This window comes from Heterodontus francisci, chromosome 32, assembly GCF_036365525.1.
Source record: "Heterodontus francisci isolate sHetFra1 chromosome 32, sHetFra1.hap1, whole genome shotgun sequence".
NCBI classification, from domain to species: Eukaryota; Metazoa; Chordata; class Chondrichthyes; order Heterodontiformes; family Heterodontidae; genus Heterodontus; species Heterodontus francisci.
This window is the reverse complement of record NC_090402.1, coordinates 59759308-59786388: the sequence shown is the minus strand read 5'-3', so window position 1 is coordinate 59786388 and position 27081 is coordinate 59759308. Positions and strand designations below refer to the sequence as shown.

Genomic DNA, 27081 nt, shown 5'->3' with positions numbered 1-27081 from the left:
TCCATTAACCAATCCTCAATCCATGCTAATATATTACTTTAATCCCACTAACCCGAATCTTGTGCAGCACCTTATCAAAAGCTTCTTGAAAATCCACTACTGGTTCCCCCTTGTCCATCTTACTGGTTACATCCTCAAATACCATGATTTCTCTTTCATAAATCCATGTTGGCTCTGCTTAATGATATTATGATTGTCTCAGTGCCCTGTTACCACGTCCCTAATAATGGATTCTAGCACTTTACCTCCTACTGATAGGAGGCACTAGCCTATAATTCCCCATTTTCTCTCCTCCTCCTTTCTTGAATGGCGAGGTGATATTTGTTACCGTCCAGCCATTGGGAAATGTTCCAGCATCTAAAGCAATCCAACCACGATGGCTGCAGCGGCCCCTTTTACAACAAAGCGCCGACTGACAATACAGAGCATGCGCAGAGCGACCACGAACGTCTGCGTCGGAACACATGCATGCGCATAACTACTCCGCTTTGTGACGTCACAGTTTACCGTTGTACGGGGTGACGTAAGCACGCAGAGGAGGCTGCGGGGTGAAGCTGTGAGGCAGGGAACGGCGAACGGTTTGGAGCGACAGGAGGGAGTGGGAAGAGAAAGCGGCGATTGAGGTGGCTATCGCGGGAGGGAGCGGGGTACTGTTGGAGCGGGGGCGGATGGCGGCCATTGAGGAGTGAGAGGGTTTTGGGCGGAAATCGCTTTTTTCTGTGGAATTTATTACTGAAGCTGCCTGAGTCGCAATAACGTTTCAGACGATGAGGCAATTTGCGCATGTGCGAATACTGCGCCACCTACTGGTTACCTTGTCAGCAATCGCAGCTTCTGAATTTTGAAATGGAACAAATATGTCCCTGAAATAAAAACAAGAAATGCTGGAACCACTCAGCAGGTCTGGCAGCATCTGTGGAAAGAGAAGCAGAGTTAACGTTTCGGGTCAGTGACCCTTCATCGGAACTGACAAATATTAGAAAAGTCACAGGTTATAAGCAAGTGAGGTGGGGGTGGGGCAAGAGATAACAAAGGAGGTCTAGATTGGACCAGGCCATAGCTGACCCAAAATGTTAACTCTGCTTCTCTTTCCACAGATGCTGCCAGACCTGCTGAGTGGTTCCAGCATTTCTTGTTTTTATTTCAGATTTCCAGCATCCGCAGTATTTTGCTTTTAAGTATGTCCCTGATTTTACTGAGTCTCTTTTCCGTGTCCCAGCTCCTGTAAATACTGGCTGGACAGGGAGCAGACTCTCAGGAGGCTCCACACCACTGGCTGCTCGTGTGTAAGTGATCTCCTATCAGATTAATGTGTTTCTGCTGTGTGTGTGTTTAATAAAGTGCCTGAAAGCCTCACTGTAACACTCTCACATATCCCAGCTGCAGTGTAATGTCCGTGCTGTCTGCTTCCTCTCCAGTATCCCCCTGATCAAACTCAATGAACAATCCCATCTTCAAAGAGAAATGTCTTCTTAAAGTTGATGGTGTCGGCAGTTCTACAGCTCATTTCACACTGAGTGTGTCAGAATGAAAAGCTTTAACAACAGCTGATGTTTCACAAAGGGAGACCTCACCAGACCAAAGGACATTGGTGGAGTTTAATGGACTGTTTGTGTCACTGGGCTACAGGAGGCTATTTTTAACAGAAGGAAAACTGGTCACAGCAAACAGAGTTTTACAGACTGCCCATGGTCCACTCTAACCCCCACCTGCTCTCTCTCACTATTTATTGACCCTGCTGCAGTATTTGCTCCTCTGACCTTCCCTCTCTTGTCCCTCCTACACCACTAATACACAGCCCGACACAATCTCCCTCCCCCCACATCCTCACTGTGCTGGAATCCACACCAGTCTCCTCGTCTGCTCCTTGTTCTATCCCTGGATCCTAAAACGACTGAACTCAGTCTTCCCCTCCTGAAGTCTGCAGGCTCTAAAACTGAACTCTGACGTCCCTCAGTCCCTACTCCTTAATTTACCTCGTTCTTTCCTCCCCTTTCCCACACTGTGGACCTTGGCCCTTCCCTTGGGATTCTCAGTATGAACAGGATGGGATGTGTTTTGAGACAGGATGTCCCAGCTCTCCACCTTTAAAAGGACAGCTGGTCTGAATGGTGCTGCTTTATGACATCACTGCATTGCTTGGTAACCAACCTCCCCGCTCATTATGGGCTGGGTTTCACTGTTGGTACAGAAAGGGAAGCAGAAGTAGGATTTGAGCAGTGTGGAGCCCAGGATTAATGGGGAGAGATACAGGATCAATTTTTACCTTGAATGAGAAATGTCATTGTCCTGGACACTCCCTGTCCCTCCGTGTCTGTGGTCGGGAGAGAAGCTGATGGGTTTGCATTGCCTTGTTTAGGTGAATCTTTCTGCTCATTGAGGTGATGGATGTCAGTGCTGGGGGACAGGACATTTTATCAGTCAGAGAGCTGTTGTCAGGATCGAGACTCCCAGGCAGGGACAGGGGATCCGATGATCATAAGACGATAAATAGGAGCAGGAGTGAGCCATTCGGGTGTGCTCCACCATTATGGCTGATTTAATTGTGGCTCACTCGTTCTAGATTCCCCCATGAGGGGAAGCATTCTCTCAGCATCTACCCTGTTGAGCCGCCTCAGGATCTTGTATGTTATTATGATCATCTCTCATTCTTCGAAAGGCCAGTGAGTGTTGGCCCAACCTACTCAACCTTTCCGCATAAGGCAACCCCACCATCCACAGGAATAAACCGAGTAAACCTGCTCTGAACTGCTTCCAATACAAGTATATCCTTTCTTAAGTTAGGAGATCAGAACTGAACACAGTACTGCAGATGCAGTCTCACCAATACCCTGTATAGCTGTAGCAAGACTTCCCTCCTTTTGTACTCCATCCCCCTTGCAATAAATATCATCATTCAATTTGCCTTCCTAATTTCTTGCTGTAACTGCATGTTAACTTTTTGTGATTCATGGACAAGGACACCCAGATTCCTCTGTATCACAGCATTCTGCAGTCTCTTGAGTTAAATGATATTCTGCTTTTCTATTCTTCCTGCTACAATGGACAACCTCACATTTGTCCATAATATGCTCCATGTGGTTTGGGTTTGTGGTTATTGATTGGGATTGGGTTCAGTGGTTTGGGTTTCTGGTTATTGATTGGGTTTAGTGGTTTGGGTTTGTCTTTATTGTACGGGATTGGGTTTAGTGGTTTTGGTTTAGGTTATTGATTGGGATTGGTGTTAGAGATTGGGTTTGTGGTTATTGATTGGGATTGGGTTTTGTGGTTTTGGTTTAGGTTATTGATTGGGATTGGTGTTAGAGATTGGGTTTGTGGTTATTGATTGGGATTGGGTTTAGTGGTTTCGGTTTGTGGTAATTGATTGCGATTGGGGTTAGTGATTGGGTTTGTGGTTATTGATTAGGATTGGGTTTAGTGTTTGGGTTTGTCTTTATTGTACGGGATTGGTTTAGTGGTTTGGGTATGTGGTTATTGATTGGGATTGGGTTTAGTGGTTTGGGTTTGTGGTTATTGATTGGGATTGGGTTTAGTGGTTTGGGTTTGTGGTTATTGATTGGGATTGGGTTTAGTGGTTTGGATTTGTCTTTATTGATTGAGATTGGGTTTAGTGATTTGGGTTTGTCTTTATTGTACGGGATTGGGTTTAGCGGTTTGGGTTTGTGGTGATTGATTGTGATTGGGTTTAGTGGTTTGGGTTTGTGGTTATTGATTGGGTTTAGTGGTTTGGGTTTGTCTTTATTGTACGGGATTGGGTTTAGTGGTTTGAGTTTTGGTTATTGATTGGGGTTAGTGCTTGGGTTTGTGGTTATTGATTGGGATTGGGTTTAGCTGGTTTGTGGTTATTGATTGGGATTAGGTTTAGTGGTTTGGTTTTGTGGTTATTGATTGGGTTTAGTGGTTTGGGTTTGTCTTTATTGTACAGGATTGGGTTTTGGTTGTTGATTGGGGTTAGTGATTGGGTTTGTGGTTATTGATTAGAATTGGGTTTAGTGTTTGGGTTTGTATTTATTGATTGGGATTGGGTTTAGTGGTTTGGGTCTGTGGTTCTTGATTGGGATTGGGTTTAGTGGTTTGGGTTTGGTTATTGATGGGGATTGGGTTTAGCGGTTTGTGTTTGTGGTTATTGATTGGGTTGGGTTTGTGGTTATTGATTGAGCTTACTTGTTTGGGTTTGTCTTTATTGTACGGGATTGGGTTTTGTGATTTTGGTTTAGGTTTATGATTGGGTTTGGGGTTAGAGATTGGGTTTGTGGTTATTGATTGGGATTGGGTTTAGTGGTTTCGGTTTGTGGTAATTGATTGCGATTGGGGTTAGTGATTGGATTTGTGGTTATTGATTGGGTTTGCGGATTGGGTTTGTGGTTATTGGTTGGGATTGGGTTTAGTGGTTTGGGTTTTTGGTTATTCATTGGGATTGGGTTTAGCGGTTTGGGTTTGTCTTTATTGTACGGGATTGGGTTTAGTGGTTTGGGTTTTGATTATTGATTGGGATTGGGTTTAGTGGTTTGGGTGTGTGGTTATTGATTGGGATTTGGTTTAGCGGTTTGGGTTTGTGGTTATTAATTGGGATTGGGTTTAGTGGTTTGGTTTTGTGGTTATTGATTGGGTTTAGTGGTTTGGGTTTGTCTTTATTGTACGGGATTGGGTTTTGGTTATTGATTGGGTTAGTGTTTGGGTTTGTGGTTATTGATTGGGATTGGGTTTAGTGGTTTGGTTTTGTGGTTATTGATTGGGATTGGGTTTAGTGGTTTGGGTTTGTGGTTATTGATTGTGATTGGGTTTAGTGGTTTGGGTTTGTGGTTATTGATTGGGTTTAGTGGTTTGGGTTTGTCTTTATTGATTGGGTTTGGGTTTAGTGGTTTGGTTTTGTGGTTATTGATTGGGATTGGGTTTAGTGGTTTGGGTTTGTGGTTATTGATTGTGATTGGGTTTAGTGGTTTGGGTTTGTGGTTATTGATTGTGATTGGGTTTAGTGGTTTGGGTTTGTGGTTATTGATTGGGTTTAGTGGTTTGGGTTTGTCTTTATTGTACGGGATTGGGATTATTGGTTTGGGTTTTGGTTATTGATTGGGATTGGGTTTAGCTTTTTGTGGTTATTGATTGGGATTCGGTTTAGTGGTTTGGTTTTGTGGTTATTGATTGGGTTTAGTGGTTTAGGTTTGTCTTTATTGTACGGGATTGGGTTTTGGTTATTGATTGGGGTTAGTGGTTTGGGTGGGTTTGTGGTTATTGATTGGGATTGGGTTTAGTGGTTTGGCTTTTTGGCTATTGATTGGGATTGGGTTTAGTGGTTTGGGATTGTCTTTATTGTAGGGGATTGGGTTTAGTGGTTTGGGTGGGTTTATGGTTATTGATTGGGATTGGGTTTAGTGGTTTGGCTTTTTGGCTATTGATTGGGATTGGGTTTAGTGGTTTGGGTTTGTCTTTATTGTACGGGATTGGGTTTAGTGGTTTGGGTTTGTGGTTATTGATTGGGATTGGGTTCAGCAGTTTGGGTTTGTGGTTATTGATTAGGATTGGGTTTAGTGGTTTGGGTTTGTCTTTATTGTAGGGGATTGGGTTTAGTGGTTTGGGTGGGTTTATGGTTATTGATTGGGATTGGGTTTAGTGGTTTGGGTTTGTGGCTATTGATTGGGATTGGGTTTAGTGGTTTGGGTTTGTCTTCATTGTACGGGATTGGGTTTAGTGGTTTGGGTTTGTCTTTATTGTAGGGGATTGAGTTTCGTGGTTTGGGTTTGTGGTTATTGATTGGGATTGGGTTTCGTGGTTAGGGTTTGTGGTTATTGATTGGGTTTAGTGATTTGGGTTTGTGGTCATTGTGTACGGGATTAGGTTTAGTGGTTTGGGTTTGTGGTTATTGATTGGGATTGGGGTTAGTGATTGGGTTTGTGGTTATTGATTAGGATTGGGTTTAGTTTTTGGGTTTGTGGCTATTGATTAGGATTGGGTATAGTGGTTTGGGTTTGTCTTTATTGATCGGGATTGGGTTTAGCGGTTTGGGTTTGTGGTTCTTGATTAGGATTGGGTTTAGTGGTTTGGGTTTGGTTATTGATGGGGATTGGGTTTAGCGGTTTGGGTTTGTGGTTATTGATTGGGTTGGGTTTGTGGTTATTGATTGAGCTTACTTGTTTGGGTTTGTCTTTATTGTACAGGATTGGGTTTTGTGGTTTTGGTTTATGATTGGGTTTGGGGTTAGAGATTGGGTTTGTGGTTATTGATTGGGATTGGGTTTAGTGGTTTCGGTTTGTGGTAATTGATTGCGATTGGGGTTAGTGATTGGATTTGTGGTTATTGATTGGGTTTAGCGGTTTGGGTTTGTGGTTATTGGTTGGGATTGGGTTTAGTGGTTTGGGTTTTTTGTTATTGATTGGGATTGGGTTTAGCGGTTTGGATTTGTGGTTATTGATTGGGATTGGGTTTCGTGGTTTGGGTTTGTGTTTATTGATTGGGATTGGGGTTAAAGATTGGGTTTGTGGTTATTGAATCGAATTGGGTTTAGTGTTTGGGTTTGTGGTTATTGATTAGGATTTGGTATAGTGGTTTGGGTTTTTCTTTATTGATTGTGATTGCGTTTTGTGATTTGGGTTTGTGGTTATTGATTGGGATTGGGTTTAGTGGTTTGGGTTTGTGGTTATTGATGGGGATTGGGCTGGGTTTCTGGTTATTGATTAAGTTTAGTGGTTTGGGTTTGTCTTTATTGTACGGGATTGTGTTTAGTGGTTTGGGTTTGTGGTTATTGATTGGGATTGGGTTTAGTGGTTATTGATTGGGATTGGGTTTAGCTGGTTTGTGGTTATTGATTGGGATTGGGTTTTGTGGTTTGGGTTTGTGATTATTGATTGGTTTTAGTGGTTTGGGTTTGTCTTCATTATCTCTTTTTTTCTTTTGGGCCTCCTTATCTCGAGAGACAATGGATACGCGCCTGGAGGTGGTCAGTGGTTTGTGAAGCAGCTAACCCGTAACTGCTGCCTTCCGTGTTGTTTCAGTCGCTGTGAGGCAACTATGGAGTGACCTCTCCATGGCGCATGCCTGGGCAAATTTATGGAGGTTGAGAGTTGCCCAGTCGTCAAAACCCCCCTCTCGGCCTTTCTGGTGGGGTCCAAAGGAGTGCAGGACACGACGTTTGGCACCAGTATGGCTGCAGGAACTGCCGGAAACATGCCAAAGGTGACACATGACCGCCTACGGGGTTCCGCTCCGGATTTTCTGTTAGGGTTTACTCCCTTAGCCTTGGTCTCTCCCGAGACGCCCACAAGGCAGTGGGGTTGTTGGGGCCCCTACACAGGTGTAGGATGGTGCCGGTGGGAGGAGGGGATGCAAGGGGGAGGGGTAGAGGGAGGAGGGGGGGGTGCAGGGGAAGCGGGTGCGGGGTGAAGATGGTGCGAGGGGGGGGCGGGCTGGGACGGGGTTGTGAGGGGGTGAGCTGAGAGGGTGGAGCAGGGAAGGGGAGGGGGGTGGAAGGGGGGTAAAGGGGGGGGGGGAGGGGGGGTGGAATCTGGTGCAGGTAATAAGCCATTTCCTCAGTGCCCACCATCGACGTCCGGAAAGCTCATCCACGTCCTTCGGGAGGTGAAGCATCATTTGGCAGACTTAGAGGTGATTACATTTGCTAAGGGTTTTTTTTTTTGCAGTGGTTTAAATAAAGGCATGCAGCATTGCCGACAGTGCGCTGCAGATGCTCTCCGAGCCATCTCCCGCGGGCGCTTTGAAGTTGCGGCCGGGGGGACCGTTCGTGGATGTTTTGGGTGTTTGGGGCACCTTTTCACAGGACTTCTCTCGGGTCCCGCAGCTACAGGATTGGGATTAGTGGTTTGGGTTTGTCTTTATTGTACGGGATTGAGTTTAGTGGTTTGGGTTTGTGGTTATTGATTGGGATTGGGTTTAGTGGTTATTGATTGGGATTGGGTTTAGTGGTTTGGGTTTGTCTTTATTGTACGGGATTGGGTTTCATGGTTTGGGTTTGTGGTAATTGATTAGGATTGGGTTTAGTGTTTAGGGTTTGTGGTTATTGATTGGGATTGGGTTTAGTTTTTGGGTTTGTGGTTATTGATTGGGATTGGGTTTCGTGGTTAGGGTTTGTGGTTATTGATTGGGTTTAGTGATTTGGGTTTGTGGTCATTGTGTACGGGATTAGGTTTAGTGGTTTGGGTTTGTGGTTATTGATTGGGATTGGGGTTAGTGATTGGGTTTGTGGTTATTGATTAGGATTGGGTTTAGTTTTTGGGTTTGTGGCTATTGATTAGGATTGGGTATAGTGGTTTGGGTTTGTCTTTATTGATCGGGATTGGGTTTAGCGGTTTGGGTTTCTGTTTATTGATTGGGATTGGGTTCAGCGGTTTGGGTTTGTGGTTCTTGATTAGGATTGGGTTTAGTGGTTTGGGTTTGGTTATTGATGGGGATTGGGTTTAGCGGTTTGGGTTTGTGGTTATTGATTGGGTTGGGTTTGTGGTTATTGATTGAGCTTACTTGTTTGGGTTTGTCTTTATTGTACAGGATTGGGTTTTGTGGTTTTGGTTTAGGTTTATGATTGGGTTTGGGGTTAGAGATTGGGTTTGTGGTTATTGATTGGGATTGGGTTTAGTGGTTTCGGTTTGTGGTAATTGATTGCGATTGGGGTTAGTGATTGGATTTGTGGTTATTGATTGGGTTTAGCGGTTTGGGTTTGTGGTTATTGGTTGGGATTGGGTTTAGTGGTTTGGGTTTTTTGTTATTGATTGGGATTGGGTTTAGCGGTTTGGATTTGTGGTTATTGATTGGGATTGGGTTTCGTGGTTTGGGTTTGTGTTTATTGATTGGGATTGGGGTTAAAGATTGGGTTTGTGGTTATTGAATCGAATTGGGTTTAGTGTTTGGGTTTGTGGTTATTGATTAGGATTTGGTATAGTGGTTTGGGTTTTTCTTTATTGATTGTGATTGCGTTTTGTGATTTGGGTTTGTGGTTATTGATTGGGATTGGGTTTAGTGGTTTGGGTTTGTGGTTATTGATGGGGATTGGGCTGGGTTTCTGGTTATTGATTAAGTTTAGTGGTTTGGGTTTGTGGTTATTGATTGGGATTGGGTTTAGTGGTTTGGGTTTGTGGTTATTGATTGGGATTGGGTTTAGCTGGTTTGTGGTTATTGATTGGGATTGGGTTTTGTGGTTTGGGTTTGTGATTATTGATTGGTTTTAGTGGTTTGGGTTTGTCTTTATTGTACGGGATTGAGTTTAGTGGTTTGGGTTTGTGGTTATTGATTGGGATTGGGTTTAGTGGTTTGGGTTTGTCTTTATTGTACGGGATTGAGTTTCATGGTTTGGGTTTGTGGTAATTGATTAGGATTGGGTTTAGTTTTTGGGTTTGTGGTTATTGATTGGGATTGAGTTTAGTGGTTTGGGTTTGTGGTTATTGATTGGGATTGAGTTTAGTGGTTTGGGTTTGTGGTTATTGATTGGGATTGGGTTTAATGGTTTGGGTTTGTGGTTATTGATTGGGATTGGGTTTAGCGGTTTGGGTTTGTCTTTATTGTACGCGATTGAGTTTAGTGGTTTGGCTTTGTGGTTATTGATTGGGATTGGGTTTAATGGTTTGGGTTTGTGGTTATTGATTGGGATTGGGTTTAGCGGTTTGGGTTTGTCTTTATTGTACGCGATTGAGTTTAGTGGTTTGGCTTTGTGGTTATTGATTGGGATTGGGTTTAGTGGTTTGGGTTTGTGATTATTGATTGGTTTTAGTGGTTTGGGTTTGTCTTCATTGTACAGGATTGGGTTTAGTGGTTTGGGTTTGTGGTAATTGATTGGGATTGGGTTTAGTTTTTGGGTTTGTGGTTATTGATTAGGATTGGGTTTAGTGGTTTGGGTTTGTCTTTATTGATGGGGATTGGGTTTAGTGGTTTGGGTTTGTCTTTATTGTACGTGATTGGGTTTAGCGGTTTGGGTTTGTCTTTATTGTAGGGGATTGAGTTTCGTGGTTTGGGTTTGTGGTTATTGATTGGGATTGGATTTTGTGGTTTGGGTTTGTGATTATTGATTGGTTTTAGTGGTTTGGGTTTGTCTTCATTGTACAGGATTGGGTTTAGTGGTTTGGGTTTGTGGTAATTGATTGGGATTGGGTTTAGTTTTTGGGTTTGTGGTTATTGATTAGGATTGGGTATAGTGGTTTGGGTTTGTCTTTATTGATGGGGATTGGGTTTAGTGGTTTGGGTTTGTCTTTATTGTACGTGATTGGGTTTAGCGGTTTGGGTTTGTCTTTATTGTAGGGGATTGAGTTTCGTGGTTTGGGTTTGTGGTTATTGATTGGGATTGGATTTTGTGGTTTGGGTTTGTGATTATTGATTGGTTTTATTGGTTTGGGTTTGTGGTCATTGTGTACGGGATTAGGTTTAGTGGTTTGGGTTTGTGGTTATTGATTGGGATTGGGGTTAGTGATTGGGTTTGTGGTTATTGATTAGGACTGGGTTTAGTTTTTGGGTTTGTGGCTATTGATTAGGATTGGGTATAGTGGTTTGGGTTTGTCTTTATTGATTGGGATTGGGTTTAGCGGTTTGGGTTTCTGTTTATTGATTGGGATTGGGTTTAGTGGTTTGGGTTTGTGGTTATTGATTGGGATTGGGTTTAGTTTTTGGGTTTGTGGCTATTGATTGGGATTGGGTTTAGTGGTTTGGGTTTGTGGTTATTGATTGGGATTGGGGTTAGTGATTGGGTTTGTGGTTATTGATTAGGATTGGGTTTAGTTTTTGGGTTTGTGGCTATTGATTGGGATTGGGTTTAGTGGTTTGGGTTTGGTTATTGATTGGGATTGGGTTTAATGGTTTGGGTTTGTGGTTATTGATTGGGTTGGGTTTGTGGTTATTGATTGAGCTTACTTGTTTGGGTTTGTCTTTATTGTACAGGATTGGGTTTTGTGGTTTTGGTTTAGGTTTATGATTGGGTTTGGGGTTAGAGATTGGGTTTGTGGTAATTGATTGCGATTGGGGTTAAAGATTGGGTTTGTGGTTATTGATTGGGATTGGGTATAGCAGTTTGGGTTTGTGGTTATTGATTGGGATTTGGTATAGTGGTTTGGGTTTGTGGTTATTGATTGGGATTGGGGTTAAAGATTGGGTTTGTGGTTATTGAATCGAATTGGGTTTAGTGTTTGGGTTTGTGGTTATTGATTAGGATTTGGTATAGTGGTTTGGGTTTGTCTTTATTGATTGAGATTGCGTTTTGTGATTTGGGTTTGTGGTTATTGATTGGGATTGGGTTTAGTGGTTTGGGTTTGTGGATATTGATTAGGATTGGGTTTAGTGGTTTGGGTTTGTGGTTATTGATGGGGATTGGGCTGGGTTTCTGGTTATTGATTAAGTTTAGTGGTTTGGGTTTGTCTTTATTGTACAGGATTGGGTTTTGTGGTTTTGGTTTAGGTTTATGATTGGGTTTGGGGTTAGAGATTGGGTTTGTGGTAATTGATTGCGATTGGGGTTAAAGATTGGGTTTGTGGTTATTGATTGGGATTGGGTATAGCAGTTTGGGTTTGTGGTTATTGATTGGGATTTGGTATAGTGGTTTGGGTTTGTGGTTATTGATTGGGATTGGGGTTAAAGATTGGGTTTGTGGTTATTGAATCGAATTGGGTTTAGTGTTTGGGTTTGTGGTTATTGATTAGGATTTGGTATAGTGGTTTGGGTTTGTCTTTATTGATTGAGATTGCGTTTTGTGATTTGGGTTTGTGGTTATTGATTGGGATTGGGTTTAGTGGTTTGGGTTTGTGGATATTGATTAGGATTGGGTTTAGTGGTTTGGGTTTGTGGTTATTGATGGGGATTGGGCTGGGTTTCTGGTTATTGATTAAGTTTAGTGGTTTGGGTTTGTCTTTATTGTACGGGATTGTGTTTAGTGGTTTGGGTTTTGGTTATTGATTGGGGTTAGTGATTGGGTTTGGGTTTAGTGGTTTGGGTTTGTGGTTATTGATTGGGATTGGGTTTAGTGGTTTGGGTTTGTGGTTATTGATTGGGATTGGGTTTAGCTGGTTTGTGGTTATTGATTGGGATTGGGTTTAGTGGTTTGGTTTTGTGGTTATTGATTGGGTTTAGTGGTTTGGGTTTGTGGTTATTGATTAGAATTGGGTTTAGTGTTTGGGTTTGTGGTTATTGATTGGGATTGGGTTTAGTGGTTTGGTTTTGTGGTTATTGATTGGGATTGGGTTTCGTGGTTTGGTTTTGTGGTTATTGATTGGGATTGGGTTTAGTGGTTTGGGTTTGTGGTTATTGATTGGGTTTAGTGGTTTGGGTTTGTCTTTATTGATTGGGATTGGGTTTAGTGGTTTGGTTTTGTGGTTATTGATTGGGATTGGGTTTAGTGGTTTGGGATTGTCTTTATTGTACGGGATTGGTTTCGTGGTTTGGTTTTGTGGTTATTGATTGGGATTGGGTTTAGTGGTTTGGGTTTGTGGTTATTGATTGTGATTGGGTTTAGTGGTTTGGGTTTGTGGTTATTGATTGGGTTTAGTGGTTTGGGTTTGTCTTTATTGTACGGGATTGGGATTATTGGTTTGGGTTTTGGTTATTGATTGGGGTTAGTGATTGGGTTTGTGGTTATTGATTGGGATTGGGTTTAGCTTTTTGTGGTTATTGATTGGGATTGGGTTTAGTGGTTTGGGTTTGTGGTTATTGATTGGGATTGGGTTTAGCTGGTTTGTAGTTATTGATTGGGATTCGGTTTAGTGGTTTGGTTTTGTGGTTATTGATTGGGTTTAGTGGTTTAGGTTTGTCTTTATTGTACGGGATTGGGTTTTGGTTATTGATTGGAGTTAGTGGTTTGGGTGGGTTTGTGGTTATTGATTGGGATTGGGTTTAGTGGTTTGGCTTTTTGGCTATTGATTGGGATTGGGTTTAGTGGTTTGGGATTGTCTTTATTGTACGGGATTGGGTTTAGTGGTTTGGGTTTGTGGTTATTGATTGGGATTGGGTTCAGCAGTTTGGGTTTGTGGTTATTGATTAGGATTGGGTTTAGTGGTTTGGGTTTGTCTTTATTGTAGGGGATTGGGTTTAGTGGTTTGGGTGGGTTTATGGTTATTGATTGGGATTGGGTTTAGTGGTTTGGGTTTGTGGCTATTGATTGGGATTGGGTTTAGTGGTTTGGGTTTGTCTTTATTGTAGGGGATTGGGTTTACTGGTTTGGGTTTGTGGTTATTGATTGGGATTGGGTTTAGCAGTTTGGGTTTGTGGTTATTGATTGGGATTTGGTTTAGCGGTTTTGGTTTGTGGTTATTGATGGGGATTGGGTTTAGTGGTTTGGGTTTGTCTTTATTGTACGGGATTGGGTTTAGTGGTTTGGGTTTAGGTTATTGATTGGGTTTGTGGTTATTGATTGGTATTGGGTTTGGTGGTTTGGGTTTGTGGTTATTCATTGGGTTTAGTGTTTGGGTTTGTCTTTATTGTACGGGATTGGTTTAGTGGTTTGGGTTTGTGGTTATTGATTGGGATTGAGTTTAGTGGTTTGGGTTTGTGGTTATTGATTGGGATGGGGGTTAAAGATTGGGTTTGTGGTTATGGAATCGAATTGGGTTTAGTATTTGGGTTTGTGGTTATTGATTAGGATTGGGTATAGTGGTTTGGGTTTGTCTTTATTGATTGAGATTGGGTTTACTGATTTAGGTTTGTGGTTATTGATTGGGATAGGGTTTAGTGGTTTGGGTTTGTGGATATTGATTAGGATTGGGTTTAGCAGTTTGTGGTTATTGATTGGGATTGGGTTTAGTGGTTTGGGTTTGTGGTTATTGATTGGGTTTCGTGGTTTGGGTTTGTTTTTATTGTACGGGATTGGGTTTAGTGGTTTGGGTTTTGGTTATTGATTAGAATTGGGTTTAGTGTTTGGGTTTGTGGTTATTGATGAGGATTGGGTATAGTGGTTTGGGTTTGTGGTTATTGATTAGGATTGGGTTTAGTGGTTTGGGTTTGTTGTTATTGATTGCGATTGGGTTGGGTTTGTGGTAATTGATTCAGTTTTGTGGTTTGGGTTTGTCTTTATTGTACGGGATTGGGTTTAGTGGTTTGGGTTATGGTTATTAATTGGGATTGGGTTTAGCGGTTTGGGTTTGTGGTTATTGATTCGGATTGGGTTTAGTTGTTTGGGTTTGTCTTTATTGTAGGGGATTGGGTTTAGTGGTTTGGGTGGGTTTGTGCTAATTGATTGGGATTGGGTTTAGCGGTTTGGGTTTGTCTTTATTGTACGGGATTGGGTTTAGTGATTTGAGTTTGTGGTTATTGATTGGGATTGGGTTTAGTGGTTTGGGTTTGTCTTCATTGTACGGGATTGAGTTTAGTGGTTTGGGTTTGTGGTTATTGATTGGGATTGGATTTAGTGGTTTGGGTTTGTCTTTATTGTACGGGATTGAGTTTAGTGGTTTGGGTTTGTCTTTATTGTAGGGGATTGAGTTTCGTGGTTTGGGTTTGTGGTTATTGATTGGGATTGGGTTTAGTGGTTTGGGTTTGTGGTTATTGATTGGGATTGGATTTAGTGGTTTGGGTTTGTCTTTATTGTACGGGATTGAGTTTCGTGGTTTGGGTTTGTGGTTATTGATTGGGATTAGGTTTAGTGGTTTGGGTTTGTGGTTATTGATTGGGATTGGATTTAGTGGTTTGGGTTTGTCTTCATTGTACGGGATTGGGTTTAGTGGTTTGGGTTTGTCTTTATTGTAGGGGATTGAGTTTCGTGGTTTGGGTTTGTGGTTATTGATTGGGATTGGGTTTCGTGGTTAGGGTTTGTGGTTATTGATTGGGTTTAGTGATTTGGGTTTGTGGTCATTGTGTACGGGATTAGGTTTAGTGGTTTGGGTTTGTGGTTATTGATTGGGATTGGGGTTAGTGATTGGGTTTGTGGTTATTGATTAGGATTGGGTTTAGTTTTTGGGTTTGTGGCTATTGATTAGGATTGGGTATAGTGGTTTGGGTTTGTCTTTATTGATCGGGATTGGGTTTAGCGGTTTGGGTTTCTGTTTATTGATTGGGATTGGGTTTAGCGGTTTGGGTTTGTGGTTCTTGATTAGGATTGGGTTTAGTGGTTTGGGTTTGGTTATTGATGGGGATTGGGTTTAGCGGTTTGGGTTTGTGGTTATTGATTGGGTTGGGTTTGTGGTTATTGATTGAGCTTACTTGTTTGGGTTTGTCTTTATTGTACAGGATTGGGTTTTGTGGTTTTGGTTTAGGTTTATGATTGGGTTTGGGGTTAGAGATTGGGTTTGTGGTTATTGATTGGGATTGGGTTTAGTGGTTTCGGTTTGTGGTAATTGATTGCGATTGGGGTTAGTGATTGGATTTGTGGTTATTGATTGGGTTTAGCGGTTTGGATTTGTGGTTATTGATTGGGATTGGGTTTCGTGGTTTGGGTTTGTGTTTATTGATTGGGATTGGGGTTAAAGATTGGGTTTGTGGTTATTGAATCGAATTGGGTTTAGTGTTTGGGTTTGTGGTTATTGATTAGGATTTGGTATAGTGGTTTGGGTTTTTCTTTATTGATTGTGATTGCGTTTTGTGATTTGGGTTTGTGGTTGTTGATTGGGATTGGGTTTAGTGGTTTGGGTTTGTGGTTATTGATGGGGATTGGGCTGGGTTTGTGATTATTGATTGATTTTAGTGGTTTGGGTTTGTCTTCATTATACAGGATTGGGATTAGTGGTTTGGGTTTGTCTTTATTGTACGGGATTGAGTTTAGTGGTTTGGGTTTGTGGTTATTGATTGGGATTGGGTTTAGTGGTTTGGGTTTTGGTTATTGATTGGGTTTAGTGGTTTGGGTTTGTCTTTATTGTACGGGATTGGGTTTCATGGTTTGGGTTTGTGGTAATTGATTGGGATTGGGTTTAGTGTTTAGGGTTTGTGGTTATTGATTGGGATTGGGTTTCGTGGTTTGGGTTTTGGTTATTGATTGGGATTGGGTTTCGTGGTTTGGGTTTTGGTTATTGATTGGGATTGGGTTTAGTGGTTTGGGTTTGTGGTTATTGATTGGGATAGGGTTTAGCGGTTTGGGTTTGTCTTTATTGTACGGGATTGGGTTTCATGGTTTGGGTTTGTGGTAATTGATTAGGATTGGGTTTAGTGTTTAGGGTTTGTGGTTATTGATTGGGATTGGGTTTCGTGGTTTGGGTTTTGGTTATTGATTGGGATTGGGTTTCGTGGTTTGGGTTTTGGTTATTGATTGGGATTGGGTTTCGTGGTTTGGGTTTTGGTTATTGATTGGGATTGGGTTTCGTGGTTTGGGTTTTGGTTATTGATTGGGATTGAGTTTAGTGGTTTGGCTTTGTGGTTATTGATTGGGATTGGGTTTAGTGGTTTGGGTTTGTGATTATTGATTGGTTTTAGTGGTTTGGGTTTGTCTTCATTGTACAGGATTGGGTTTAGTGGTTTGGGTTTGTGGTAATTGATTGGGATTGGGTTTAGTTTTTGGGTTTGTGGTTATTGATTAGGATTGGGTATAGTGGTTTGGGTTTGTCTTTATTGTTGGGGATTGGGTTTAGTGGTTTGGGTTTGTCTTTATTGTACGTGATTGGGTTTAGCGGTTTGGGTTTGTCTTTATTGTAGGGGATTGAGTTTCGTGGTTTGGGTTTGTGGTTATTGATTGGGATTGGATTTTGTGGTTTGGGTTTGTGATTATTGATTGGTTTTATTGGTTTGGGTTTGTGGTCATTGTGTACGGGATTAGGTTTAGTGGTTTGGGTTTGTGGTTATTGATTGGGATTGGGGTTTAGTGTTTAGGGTTTGTGGTTATTGATTGGGTTTAGTGATTGGGTTTGTGGTTATTGATTAGGATTGGGTTTAGTGGTTTGGGTTTGTCTTTATTGTACGTGATTGGGTTTAGCGGTTTGGGTTTGTGGTTATTGATTGAGTTTCGTGGTTTTGTTTGTCATTATTGTACGGGATTGGGTTTCGTGGTTTGGGTTTGTGGTTATTGATTGGGATTGGGTTTAGCGGTTTGGGTTTGTCTTTATTGTACGGGATTGGGTTTAGCGGTTTGGGCTTGTGGTTAATGATGGGATTGGGTTGGGTTTGTGGTTATTGATTGAGTTTAGTGGTTTGGGTTTGTCTTTATTGTACGGGATTGGGATTAGTGGTTTGGGGTTTGGGTTTGTCTTTATTGTACGGGATTGAGTTTAGTGGTTTGGCTTTGTGGTTATTGATTGGGATTGGGTTTAGCGGTTTGGGCTTGTGGTTAATGATGGGATTGGGTTGGGTTTGTGGTTATTGATTGAGTTTAGTGGTTTGGGTTTGTCTTTATTGTACGGGATTGGGTTTAGTGGTTTGGGTTTTGGTTATTGATTGGGGTTAGTGATTGGGTTTGTGGTTATTGATTAGAATTCGGTTTAGTGTTTGGGTTTGTGGTTATTGATTAGGGTTGGGTATCGTGGTTTGGGTTTGTCTTTATTGATTGCGATTGGGTTTAGTGGTTTGGGTTTGTCTTTTTTGTACGGGATTGGGTTTAGCGGTTTGGGTTTGTGGTTATTGATTGGGATTGGGTTGGGTTTGAGGTTTTTGATTGAGTTTCGTGGTTTTGTTTGTCATTATTGTACGGGATTGGGTTTTGTGGTTTGGGTTTATGGTTATTGATTAGGATTGGGTTTAGTGGTTTGGGTTTGTGGTTATTGATTGGGATTGAGTTCAGTGGTTTGGGTTTGTCTTTATTGTACGGGATTGGGTTTTGTGGTTTGGGTTTGTGGTTATTGATTGGGTTTAGTGGTTTGGGTTTGTCTTTATTGTACGGGATTGGGTTTTGTGGTTTGGGTTTATGGTTATTGATTAGGATTGGGTTTAGTGGTTTGGGTTTGTGGTTATTGATTGGGATTGGGGTTAGTGATTGGGTCTGTGGTTATAGATTCGGATTGGGTTTCGTGTTTGGGTTTGTGGTTATTGATTCGGATTGGGTTTAGTGGTTTGGGTTTGTTGTTATTGATTGGGATTGGGTTTAGTGTTTGGGTTTGTGGTTATTGATTCGGATTGGGTTTAGTGTTTGGGTTTGTGGTTATTGATTCGGATTGGGTTTAGTGGTTAGGGTTTGTGGTTATTGATTAGGATTGGGTTTAGTGTTTGGGTTTGTGGTTAATGATTCGGATTGGGTATTGTGGTTTGGGTTTGTCTTTATTGATTGAGATTGGGTTTAGTGGCTTGGGTTTGTGGTTATTGATTAGTATTGGGTTTAGTGGTTAGGGTTTGTGGTTATTGATTGGGTTTAGTGATTTGGGTTTATGGTCATTGTACGGGATAATGTTTAATGCTTTGGGTTTGTGGTTATTGATTGGGATTGGGGTTAGTGATTGGGTTTGTGGTTATTGATTAGGATTGGGTATAGTGGTTTGGGTTTGTCTTTATTGATTGGGATTGGGTTTAGTGGTTTGGGTTGTGGTAATGATTGGGATTGGGTTTAGTAGTTCTTGATTAGGGTTGGGTTTAGTGGTTCTTGATTGGGGTTGGGGTTAGTGGTTCTTGATTAGGACTGGGGTTAGTGTTTCATGATTCGGGTTGGGGTTAGTGGTTCTTGATTAGGGTTGGGGTTAGCGGTTCTTGATTAGGGTTGGGGTTTGCGGTTCTTGATTAGCATTGTGGTTAGCGGTTCTTGATTAGGGTTGGGGTTTGCGGTTCTTGATTAGGGTTGTGGTTAGCGGTTCTTGATTAGGACTGAGGTTAGTGATTAGGAGTTGGGGTTAGTGTTTCATGATTAGGGTTGGGTTTAGTGGTTCTTGATTAGGGTTGGGTTTAGTGGTTAGTGATTAGGAGTTGGGTGAGTAGTTAATGATTTTTTTCATTCATTCATGGGATGTGGGCATCTCTGACATTTATCGCTCATTCCTAATTACTCTTGAGAAGGTGGTGGTAAACTGCTTCTTGAACCGCTGCTGTCCTTATGCTGTAGGTAAACCAACGGTGCTGTTAGGAAGGGAGTCCAGGATTTTGACCCAGTGACGGTGAAGGAATGGTGATATAGTTCCAAGTCAGGGTGATGTGTGGCTTGGAGGGGAACTTGCAGGTGGTGGTGTTCCCATTAATCCACTGTCCTTGTCCTTCTAGGTGGTAGAGGTCACGGGTTTGGAAGGTGCTGTTGAAAGATCCTTGGTGAGTTGCTGCAGTGCATCTTGTATACGGTACTCACTGCTGCCACTGTGTGTTGGTGGTGGATTGGGTGCCCATCAAGTGGGCTGCCTTGTCCTGGAAGGTGTTGAGCTTCTTGAGTGTTGTTGGAGCTGCACCCATCCAGGCAAGTGGAGAGTATTCCATCACACTCCTGATTTGTGCCTTGTAGATGGTGGACAGGCACTCGGGAGACAGGAGATGAGCTACCCGCTGCAGAATTCCTAGCTTCTGACCTGCTCTTGTAACCACTGTACTTGTGGGTGCTCCAGTTCAGTTTCTGATCAATGGTAATTACCAAGATGTTGATAGTGGGGGATTTAGTGATGGTAATGCTGTTGAACATCAAGCGGAGATGGTTGGATTCTCTCTTGTTTGAGATGCTCATTGTCCAGAACTTGTGTAGCGCAAATGTTACTTGCCACATTTCAGCCCAAGCCTGGATGTTGTCCAGGTCTTTCTGCATGTTCCAAGGATTTTGTTTGTGTATTAAAAACTTAGGATTCTGTGTTTTTAAAACTAGAAAAAGATTTTCAATGGACCTTGAAACCTGCAAATAGTTGAACTTTATGGATTTTGAAAGGAAGTTGAATAAAAGCTGAACTTGTAAACAAGGGCAGGAAAGCAGGTAATTTCAAGGAAACCAGCAAGGGTTTAACCTCACAGCTACTCTTTGAGTGATGAGAGACTTCCTAAGTGGGCATCACAATCACAGAATCGTTACAGTGCAGATGGAGGCCAATCGACCCATTGTGTGTGCACCGGCTCTCTGAAAGAGCAACTTCGTCAGTTCCATTCATCTGCCTTCTCCCTGTAACCCTGCACATTCTTCCTTTACATATAACTGTCTAATTCCCTTTCAAATGCTTCAATTGAATTTGTCTCCACCATGTTCTCAGGCAGTACGTTCCAGACCTTAACCACTCGCTGCGTGAAAATGTTTTTCCTCATGTCACTTTTACTTCTCTTACCAAATACTTTAAATCTGTGCCCTCTTGTTCTCGATCCATTCATGCCTGGGAACACTTTCTCTCTATCTACTCTCTCCGGACTCCTCTTGATTTTGAATACTTCTATCAAATCACCTCTCTGCCTTCTCCAAGGAAAACAATCCTAACTTCTCCAACCTGTCTTCAGATCTGAAATTCCTCATCCCTCGAATCATTCTCGTGAATCTTTTCTGTACTGTTTCCAATGCCCTCACATCTTTCTCAAGTGCGGCGCCCAGAATTGGACGCAGTACTCCAGCTGAGGCCGAACTAGTGTCTTGTACAAGTTCAACATAACTTCCTTGCTCTTGTACTCTATGCCCCTATTAATAAAGCCCAGGATACTGTATGCTTTATTAACTGCTCTCTCAACCTGTCCTGCCGCCTTCAATGACTTAGGGGGCATATATACATGCACATATACACCTATGTCCTTCTGCTCCTGCATATCAGGAAAAACTAGGGTCCCAACACTGATCCCTGGGGAACTCCACTACAAACCTTCCTCCAGCCCGAAAAACATCCTTTAACCACTACTCTTTGTTTCCTGTCGCTCAGCCAACTCTGTATCCATTTTGCTACTGTCCCTTTTATTCCGTGAGCTACAAGTTTGCTCACAAGTCTGTTGTGTGGCACTGTATCAAACGCCTTTTGAAAGTCCATGTACACCACATCAACAGCATTGCCCTCATCAACGCTCTCTGTTACCTCCTCAAAAAACGCCAACAAGTTGGTTAAACATGATTTTCCCTTAAGAAATCCGTGATGGCTTAATTAACTCGCATTTGTCCATGTGACTATTGATTTTATTTATTTTTATTTAGAGATACAACACTGAAACAGGCCCTTCAGCCCACCGAGTCTGTGCCGACCAACAACCACCCATATATACTAACCCGACAGTAATCCCATATTCCCTATCACCTACCTACACTAGGGGCAATTTACAACAGCCAATTAACCTATCACCTGCAAGTCTTTGGATGTGGGAGGAAACCGGAGCACCCGGCGAAAACCCACGCAGACACAGGGAGAACTTGCAAACTCCGCACAGGCAGTACCCAGAATCGAACCCAGGTCCCTGGAGCTGTGAGGCTGTGGTGCTAACCACTGCGCCACTGTGTCGCCCATTTTGTCCCAAATTATTTTTTATAGAAGCTTTCCCACCACTGAAGTTAAACTGACTGGTCTGTACATAAAAACATAAGAAATAGGAGCAGGAGTAGACCATTCGGCCTCTCAAGCCTGCCTCGCCATTCAATAAGATCATGGCTGCTCTGCCCCAGACCTCAGCTTCGTGCCAGCTCCTCATAGCCCTCAACACCCTAATATTTCAAAAATCTATCTACCTCCAACTCTGTGGGGTAGAGAATACCAGACATTCACTACCCTCTGAGAGATGAAATTCCTTCGCATCACATTTTTAAATGAGTCTCCCCTCATTCTGTAACTATGTCCCTTAGTTCAAGATTCCTCCACTAGTGGAAACATCTTCTCAACATCTACCCTGTCAAGCCCCCTCAGAATCTTATATGTTTCAATAAGATCACCCCACATTCTTCTACACTCGAATGAATAAAGGCCTAACCTGTTTAGCTGTTCTTGACAAGTCAACCCCTTCATCGGCGGCACAGTTCAGGAAGGGATTTCCAAAGTTAATGGCCTTGGCAGCTGAAGGCATAGCCGCCACTGGTGGAGCAATAAAAATTGGGGATGCTGAAGATACCAGAATTAGATGAGCCCTGACATCTCAGAATTGTAGGGCTGGAGGAGATTATATAGATAGTGAGGGGATGAGGCGATGAAGGGATTTGCAAACAAGGATGAGAGTTTTCAAATTGAGGTGCTGCTTAACTGGGAGCCTGTGTAGGTCAGCGAGCACAGTGGTGATGTGTGAACAGGACTTGGTTCGAGTAAGGACACAGGCAGCAGAGTTTTGGATGAGAAGTCTATGGGGGGGGGTAAAATGTGGGAGACCAGCCAGGAGTGTGTTAGAATAGTCAAGTTGAGAGGTAACAAAAGCATGGATGTAAGTTGCTGAGGCAGCAGTGGGGTCGAGCAATGTTACTGAGGTGGAAATAGGCGGTCTGAGTGATGACGCCGATAGGCAGTCAGAAGCTGATTTTGGTCAAATATGACACCAAGGATATGAACGGTTTAGCCTCAGACAGTTGCCAGTGAGAGGGATGGAGTCAGTGGCTGGGGAGTGCAGTTTGTAACGGGGACCGAAGGCAATGGCTTCAGACTTCCTAATATTTAATTGAAGGAAATTTGTTCATCCAGTACTGGATGTTAGACAAGTCAGGATGGTGTATGACCTCGAGAGGAACTTGGCGGTGATGTTCACATACATGTACTGCGCTGTAATGTTCTATGTTCTACCTACTACCCTGGTCCTTCTAGTTGGTGGAAATTGAGGGCTTGGGAGGTTCTGTCAACATTCTGCTCGAGTTTTAGATATATAAAATCCCTGTCATTCACTTCCTGCCCTTCCACCTCTCCCTTTCTTTCCTCCCATTGAGGGCAGAGTCTTGTGTAGTCCCAGACCAGGTGGCAGGTTCCCTTCCCTGAAGGACATTCATGAAGCATTTGGGGTTGTATGTCAATCCAGCAGCTTTCATGATCACTTCTTTCGAGGGCCGGCCCCATAAATTAGCCAATTCATTCAGCTCAAATTTACAATCTGTGTTTTTGTGGGTTTTCTAACACTCATTTTTTCTGTTTTAAATCAATATCACAGGGTTTTAGAAGAGGAGGATTTGCAGCTGGAAACTCGAAACATCACATCAGGATCTGATGGAGTTGCATAATTTATCATAACCTGAATATCATAGGATTCTGAACATGGAAGAAAAAAGCATTGTTCACAGTGGGGAGAAACATACTATTTCAATATTTCATCCCAACTGCTGACACACCAGCAAGTTCACACTGGGGAAAGATCTTTGAGATATCCAGACTGTGGGAATTACTATAAATGTTCCGGGGGATCTAATGTCTCATCAACATGTTCACACTGATGAGAGACCATTCAGGTGCTCTCACTGCGGGACTGGATTCAGGCGATCAGGGCACCTCACTGTACACCAGCGCACTCACACTGGGGAGAGACCGTTCATATGCTCTGAGTGTGGGAAGGGATTCACTCAGTCATCCACCCTGCTGAGACACCAGCAAGTTCATACTGGGGAGAGGCCATTTACCTGCTCCAAGTGTGGTAAGGGATTCACTATTTCATCCAACCTTCTGACACACCAGCGCATTCACACTGGGGAGAGGCCATTCACCTGCCCTGTGTGTGGAAAGGGATTTGCTGATTCATCCAACCTCCTGACACACCAGCGCATTCACACTGGGGAGAGGCCGTTCACCTGCTCTGAGTGTGGAAAGGGATTCACTACTTCATCCCACCTGCTGACGCACCGGCGAGTTCACACTGGGGAGAGACCTTTTAAATGTCCAGACTGTGGGAACTGCTATAAAAGTTCCGGGGAACTGATGTCCCATCAACGTGTTCACACTGATGAGAGACCGTTCAGGTGCTCTCACTGTGGGACTGGGTTCAGACGATCTTCTGAACTCACTATACACCAGCGTACTCACACAGAAGAGAGGCCGTTCACCTGCTCAGAGTGTGGGAAGAGATTTGCTCAGTCATCCAACCTGCTGAAACACCAGCGAGTTCACACAGGGGAGAGGCTGTTCACGTGCTCTCACTGCGGGACTGGGTTCAGGCAATTGGGCCACCTTACTGTACACCAGCGCGTGCACACTGATTAGACGTCGTTCATCTGCTCTGTGTGGGGGAAGGGATTCATTCAGTCATCCATCATGCTGAAATACCAGCAAGTTCACAAGTAACTACAGTGTTTGGATTCTGATGTTAATCATATCCAGGACTGAGCTATGTTCATTGGGGTCTGTTTCTGCTGATGTTATTAAACTCCAGCCCAGTTATAGGGGTTAATATTCTTGATAAATGTCAAATAAATATGTTTTGTGTCCAACATGCTATGTTTTGAGTCTTTTTAATCTCTGGAACACAGGTTAGTTCCTTTTGAAGTACTGTCCTTCTCCTCTATCTCCTCCATCTTCACCTCCAAGAAGTGTGCGGAGCTCATGGACTTCTTTGTCACTCAGATTGAGATTATCCAATCAGCTGCTTCTGTTACTTCCCTCCCTTCCCCTAGCCCCACCCGGACAAACTGCCTGTAAAGTTTCCCTCCCCCCCCCCACCTTTCTCTAGTTTCTCCCTCCCCCGCCCCACCCTTTCACTAGTTTCTCCCTCCCCTCCCCTCCCTTTCTCTAGTTTCCCCCTCCCCCCCCTCTCTTTCTCTAGTTTCCCCCTCCCCCCTCTTTCTCTAGTTTCTCCCCCCTCTTTCTCTAGTTTCTCCCCCCCCCCCTTTCTCTAGTTTCTCCCTCCCCCCCTCTCTCCAGTTTCTCCCTCCCATCCCCCCCCTCTCTTTCTCTAGTTTCCCCCTCCCCCCTCTCTTTCTCTAGTTTCCCCCTCCCCCCTCTCTTTCTCTAGTTTCCCCCTCCCCCCTCTCTTTCTCTAGTTTCTCCCCCTCTCTTTCTCTAGTTTCTCACCCCCTCTTTCTCTAGTTTCTCCCCCCCTCTTTCTCTAGTTTCTCCCCCCCTCTTTCTCTAGTTTCTCCCCCCCTCTTTCTCTAGTTTCTCCCCCCCCTCTTTCTCTAGTTTCTCCCCCCCTCTTTCTCTAGTTTCTCCCCCCCCCTCTCTAGTTTCTCCCCCCCCTTTCTCTAGTTTCTCCCCCCCCCCTTTCTCTAGTTTCTCCCCCCCTCTTTCTCTAGTTTCTCCCCCCCTCTTTCTCTAGTTTCTCCCCCCCTCTTTCTCTAGTTTCTCCCCCCCCTCTTTCTCTAGTTTCTCCCCCCCTCTTTCTCTAGTTTCTCCCCCCCTCTTTCTCTAGTTTCTCCCCCCCCTCTTTCTCTAGTTTCTCCCCCCCCTCTTTCTCTAGTTTCTCCCCCCCCCTCTTTCTCTAGTTTCTCCCCCCCCCCTTTCTCTAGTTTCTCCCCCCCTCTTTCTCTAGTTTCTCCCTCCCCCCACCTTCTCTCGTTTCTCCCTCCCCCCACCCTTTCTCTCGTTTCTCCCCCCCTCTTTCTCTAGTTTCTCCCCCCTCTTTCTCTAGTTTCTCCCCCCCTTTCTCTAGTTTCTCCCTCCCCCCACCCTTTCTCTCGTTTCTCCCTCCCCCCCTTTCTCTAGTTTCTCCCTCTTCCCCCCCTCTCGTTTCTCCCTCCCCCTCCCCACCCTCCCTCTCTAGTTTCTCCCTCCCCCCCCGCCCCCTTCACATTTTTCCACATTATATTCCATCTGCCACGTTTTTATCCACTCACTAAGTCCATCCAAACTCTCTTGAAGCCGCTTTGCATCTTCCTCACAACACACATTCCCACCTATTTTTGTGTCATTCGTGAACTTGGAAATATTACATTTGGTCCCCACATCCAAATTATTGATAAATATTGTGAACAACTGGGGCCCAAGCACAGATCTCTGCAGTACCCCATGAGTCACAGACTGCCAACGCGAGAATGACCTGTTTATTCCTACTCTCTGCTTTCTGCCTGTATCCTTAATCCATGCCATTATATTACCTCCTATCCCATGTGCTTTAATTTTGCTAACCAACCTCCTGTGGGGGACTTTATCAAAAGCCTTCTGAAAATCCAAGTATACTACGTCCATCGACTCCCCTTTATCAATTCTGTTCATAAAATCCTCAAAAATGAGACTGGCAAAGAGAGAATATGAGAATAGAATGGCAGTCAACATAAAAGAGAACCCAAAAATCTTACCTGGCACGTAAATAGAAAGGGGTTAGTAAGAGATAGAGAGGGGCCTATTAGGGACGAAGAGGGTAATATATGCTTAAAGGTGCAGGGCAAGGCTGCTGTAAATGAGTACTTTGTATCAGTTTTCACTAAGGAAGTGGAATCTGACAAAATATCGGTTGACGTGGAGAGAGTAGAGGCAATAAATAGGGTAAAAATTGAGAGAGAGAGAGGGACAAAACAGTTGGCTATGCTTAGGGTTGATAAGTCATCTGGTCCGGATGGCTTGCATCTCAGGTTGCTAAAGGAAGTGGGGATAGAGATAGCAAGGGCTGGCTATAATCTTCCAAACTTCCCTGGATACAGGGGAGGTGCCAGAGGATTGGCGATTGTCAAATGTGACACCCTTATTCAAGAAAGGACAGTCCTCGCAATTACAGGCCAGTTAGTTTATGATCAGTGCTGGGTAAGGCTTTAGAAACTATAATCAGGGAAAATATCAACAGATACTTGGAGAGGTTCGAGTTAATTAAGATTAGCCAGCACAGATTTGTAAAAGGCAGACCGTGCTTAACTAATCCAATTGAATTTTTTGATGAAGTAACAGAGAGGGTTGATAAAGGGAATGTGGTGGATTTTGATGATATGAATTTGTAAAAAGCATTAGATAAGGTACTACATAAAAGACTGGTTAACAAAATTGAGGCACATGGAATAGAGGGTCAGTCTCCAGTTGGATAAAAAATTGGTTTAGGGACAGAAAACAGCAAGTCGTAGTAAATGGTTGTTTTTCAGACTGGAGAATGGTAGACAGTGATGTTTCCCAAGGGTCAGTGCTGGGACCGCAGCTTTTTTTGCTATATATAAATGACTTGGATCTTGGAGTAGAATTTCAAAATTTGCAGACGACACCAAACCTGGACATGTGGCGAGCAGTGAGGATGATATGACCGCCTGCAACAGGACATAGGCTAGCAGAATGGGCAGAGAGGTGGCTGATGGGTTTTAACTGACAAATGTAAGAGGATGCATTTTGGCAGAAGGAATAGGGAGAGACAATATGTACTTAATGGCACAGTTCTAAAGAGTATGCAGGAAGAGGGGGGCCTGGGGGTATATGTGCATTGATCTTTGAAGGTGGCAGGACATATTGAGAGAGTGATTGGTAAAGCTTATGGGATTTTGGGCTTCATGAATAGAGGCATTGAGTACAATAGCAGGGAAGTTATGCAGAA

The 27081-nt window shown here is 43.3% G+C and overlaps 1 protein-coding gene across 2 annotated transcripts; it reads left to right on the top strand.

Annotated features, from left to right (window-relative positions):
* The first annotated feature begins 520 nt into the window (after positions 1-520).
* Positions 521-24067, top strand: LOC137347849 (zinc finger protein 300-like). Of its 2 annotated transcripts, XM_068012910.1 has the most exons (4): positions 521-623; positions 1220-1286; positions 6990-7170; positions 22801-24067. In XM_068012910.1, the coding sequence occupies exon 4, from the start codon at positions 23055-23057 to the stop codon at positions 23838-23840; it is 786 nt and encodes a 261-aa protein (XP_067869011.1). In that variant the 5' UTR covers positions 521-623; positions 1220-1286; positions 6990-7170; positions 22801-23054; the 3' UTR covers positions 23841-24067. The 2 variants fall into 2 exon arrangements, with proteins under 2 accessions (XP_067869011.1, XP_067869010.1); XM_068012909.1 differs by lacking the exon at positions 6990-7170.
* The last annotated feature ends 3014 nt before the right edge of the window (positions 24068-27081 follow it).

Excerpts from the sequence above, each read along its gene's own strand:
- LOC137347849 (XM_068012909.1), top strand. The coding sequence starts at position 23,055 with ATGTCTCATCAACATGTTCACACTGATGAGAGACCATTCAGGTGCTCT.